Source organism: Cynara cardunculus (assembly GCF_001531365.2).
Source record: "Cynara cardunculus var. scolymus isolate 2C chromosome LG 5, CcrdV1, whole genome shotgun sequence".
Lineage (NCBI taxonomy): Eukaryota > Viridiplantae > Streptophyta > Magnoliopsida > Asterales > Asteraceae > Cynara > Cynara cardunculus.
This window is the reverse complement of record NC_037532.1, coordinates 9,987,352-9,991,324: the sequence shown is the minus strand read 5'-3', so window position 1 is coordinate 9,991,324 and position 3,973 is coordinate 9,987,352. Positions and strand designations below refer to the sequence as shown.

General features: G+C 37.4%; 2 protein-coding genes across 2 annotated transcripts in view; both read left to right on the top strand.

Annotated features, from left to right (window-relative positions):
- The first annotated feature begins 656 nt into the window (after positions 1-656).
- Positions 657-3,973, top strand: part of LOC112512706 (OTU domain-containing protein At3g57810) — a 20,446-nt gene continuing 17,129 nt past the window's right edge. The window contains exons 1-3 of the mRNA XM_025118812.1: positions 657-725; positions 822-978; positions 1,288-1,372. Of these exons, the coding sequence (XP_024974580.1) occupies positions 704-725; positions 822-978; positions 1,288-1,372 (264 nt within the window). The 5' untranslated portion in view covers positions 657-703. The remainder of the gene's footprint in view (positions 726-821; positions 979-1,287; positions 1,373-3,973) is intronic.
- Positions 2,728-3,971, top strand: LOC112513663 (probable aquaporin SIP2-1). Its single transcript, XM_025120002.1, has 3 exons — positions 2,728-2,820; positions 3,189-3,449; positions 3,679-3,971. The coding sequence occupies exons 1-3, from the start codon at positions 2,728-2,730 to the stop codon at positions 3,832-3,834; spliced, it is 510 nt and encodes a 169-aa protein (XP_024975770.1). The 3' UTR covers positions 3,835-3,971.

Sequence of the window (3,973 nt, the reverse complement as noted above, 5' to 3'; positions counted from 1 at the left end):
CCATGCCAACAACTTTATCCATACAAGACTTAATGAAAAACCAAACAAACAACCCCTAAGATAGTTAGATAAAGACTTTTTGTAAATTCTTTATAGAGTAAACTACGATTTTCGCCCTTGTGGTTTGTTAAGTATTGCGACTTTCCATCAATGGTTTACCGTTAAGTATTAAGAGGTGAAAACAACAATGAATTACCACAAGAACGAAAACTGTAATTTCAAAAGCACAAAAAAGGTAAAATCTTAGTTTACACTTTAGAAAATCATATTTTTACCAAGAGTAAGTTACATTTTTTTGTCCTTGTGGTTTGTTTAAAATTATGATTTTCGTCCATGTGGTTTAAAGATTAAGTTTTCGTCCCTGTAATTTGTAATTAATTGCTAATTTATTCTTATGATTATTATTTATTGTTGCTTCGGTATCTGTGGTTTACAATTTTTACTAATGTGGTCCCTTATACAGTTATACGTAAATGTAGGAGTTAGTCCAACAACGAAAATAACAATAAATTACAAAACATAGGGATGAAAATCGTAATCTCCTAAACTCAGGGACGAAAATCAAAATTACTAACAAACCATAGGGACTAAAATTGTAATTCACTCTATTACGACCGACTATTAATGTTAAATCTCCTTATCCGGCCACCGGTCCGCCGGTCGTTCGTTCCAACTTCCAAGTAGTCAGAAGGAAGAAGAAATCATGGCAGCCAAACCCTCTAACAGTAACATCGCCAATCTCTTCTTCTTCTTCTTCATCACTTTTCTTCTGCTGGAAACATGCTCCATTTAGCGAGAACCTGTTTTGTTTTTCACTGCAGGAGTTATCCTTGAACAGCTGATAAATGGGGTGGCGGAGTTTGAACTCGTCTCTTCTCCGGTCCCTTCGATTTCTGCCAACGTTTCTCGGAATTCGATACAATCTATTTTTACTACTGAAAATGCACATCGATTCTTTGCTCGAATTGGGCCAACAATGTAAGTGCGCTTTGACTCTGAGCAGTTAATTTTTGTGTTGTCGATTTGAAGCATGGTGTAGTCTGAACAGGATTATTATCTTTTCCAATTGTGATCAGATTATTCAGTTTTTAGTTAGGGGAATAATACATGTTTTATGGTACCAAATTGGGTGTTTTCTCTCATATACATGTTAGAAAACAAGTCCCTGTTGCCATTTGTTCACAGCTTAGTTTTCAGTTCAACTGAAAATTGCAATGTTGACAGACTCTTAAGATGTTCGAATTGCCCATTAAATTCATTTTAATTTCTTTTTTCCTTTAAAATTAGGCAAGTTTCACCAGCATTGAGCAAAGTGGAGAGTTTTAGGGTGCACAAGGTTACTGGTGATGGACGCTGTATGTTTCGTGCTCTGGTATTATTTCTATGGCCCCGGGATTCTTTGTTCGTATTTATTACATATCAAGAATAAATTAAATCATTGATTTAATTTATTCTTTCCATAACTGTTATAGTAATCATTTCCATGTAAAATGTAGCTGTAAATGTTTACCTAATTTAGCTYCTAATTAGTCTCCTATCCATGTATACATCCTGGCTATATATAGCCCCTTTGTAAATTGGTTTTATACACTAAAATACAACACATAAATCTCAATACCTTTCACTGCTCTCTTGACTGATTAATTTCTTGGGTCAAAGTCTTTAGCATAGATCGAAAACCAGATGAACTTCTCCTCAGATTTGTAGATGATGACCAAGGAGACTGCAGCAGGAGTTATTAGCATCTATTGGGGGAAGGGGGTGGAAGGGGTGGGCTTTGGGAGAATGACAAGAGGAGGCGGCCACTAGCGTGTAGATTGAGGGGGATTGGAACAAAATCGCACCAGTCTTGTGGAGCATAGATTCCAGCCATGGCTTCTGATCGAGAAGGGATGGGGATGAAGATGAAAGATGTCAATTGATTTTAGGAGGAAGGCGTCTGTTTTGAGGGAGGGGGAGGAATCATTTTCTTGGCTTAATGGATATAGCTAGGGTCACTGAGCTTACCAAATAAGTCATTCTCTTACTGAATAAGTCACGACCAAACACTTATGTATGACTTACCGAATAAGCTATACAAGCCATTAAGTCCATTAAGCCAATACAAAACAACTCCTTAGCATTGAAAACCATTCAAGATGGAGGTAAAACCATGCCAAGTTTGTCATTCCTAGATTTGGTTTCTTGATAATATTGCACTCAAATTTCTTGTGGCCAAGCTTGCCACTATAATAACACCTGATTTTGAAGTGAGACTTAGATTTCTCTTTAGACTTGGCGCACCATAAACTTCCTTCAAATTCTCACAATTTTCTCGCTCCGTGGTGATTCTCTTTCTTGTATTACTCACTTGGTGCGAATATCTTCCCATGCTAGTAACGTCTCTTGTGGATGTACCCGATAATCTATTCCCTCCTAAGCTCTCTTAAAACGTACAAGGATGGAGTGAGCTTCCATAATTTGGCATATTTCTGTTAGAGACAAGTGCCATCCTATTTTTAGTCTTTATCGTGGTTTTGCTTACTTGATGTAATACGCACTCATAGGAACGGTTTTCTAATAAATGAGATATGATCATCCTCCCCAATATATATTCTATCATGTTATCAAAGCTTTGTTCATGGTACAACGCCATAGCATATCGGGGCCAAGTGTTTCGAAGAATAAAAACAATGATAATTCTTTATCTCTTACGAACCTTATCAAATTGAAGAAAATATGTGAATCATGCCCAACTTGTTACACATATGGATAATCCGTGACCCTTCAAGTGCCTCTGTCAAGATGTTGGCAACTGAAAGGACCCAAATTGGCGTCATGGTTTGTGGTTCACAAGAATTCTCCAACCATCTTCTCTTAGATAAGTGTCATTATTGTCACAAACCTATCCATTTGACGGGGAGATGCATAGGAGTATAACTTAAGGTTCAACTAGAGACATGCATATTACTTCTACTTCATTAGGAAATATGAGAAACAACATGAAGTCTTCCATGGTATTAGAGCCAATAGTTGATATCTAAGTGCCTTAAAGTCTTCATTAGTGAATATGACAAATGACTTGCAAAATTATGTTGCGTTTTTACTTTTACAGCTCTACTCCTTGGGCTACCATGGCTTTTTCTTCTTCAGAGGGATAATTTCTCAGTTAGCACTAATCAATGTTCTTATTTCCTTGTGAATTTTAGGTGTTTGGATCAATAATAGGGGTCCGGCTTATCCTTGATGCTTTTCCGCAAATAGGCCGTGGGCCACAACTGACTGTTAGTCTCTATCAAGGTGCATTGACAGAAGGGTTATTGACATTCGCAATTGTGTTGATCTCACATGAACTTTCTAGCAAAATACCCGGAAGTTTCTTCAGAAAAACTTGGATCGGTAGTGTCTCAAAACTCGCTCTTCATATACTTGGATCAGATCTAACAGGTGGATGCATGAACCCAGCTTCTGTAAGTACTGCCATCTTCAACACTCGTCTTATTTTCTTGTCTTTATGGAAACAACCGTTCTACCATATGAGGAAGATGTCAGATTTGCATACATCCCACCTCTGCATGTCTTTATGGAGGCACCAGAATGATTTCATGATATCACCAAGTAGAAGTTAAATTGAGAGATTTGGTTGTAAGAGTTGGGTATTTTAGACATTTGACTAATAGTTTAACACGGTGAATTCAGGTAATGGGGTGGGCTTATGCTCGTGGTGATCATATAAGCAAGGAGCATATACTCGTTTATTGGGTTGCTCCTATACATGCAACTGTATTTGCGGCATGGACGTTTAGGTATCTTATACGCCCATCGAAACAAGAAAAAGAGAAGAAGACTAACTGAAATTTGAATACGATTTGTTCCGATTGTATTTTCTAAGGATGTGTTATCATCCGAATTCATAGAATTGTACTTGCAAATTATTTCTTATTCATATCCCAGCTAGGCTATGGCTATGGCTATGGCTATGGCTATGGCTATG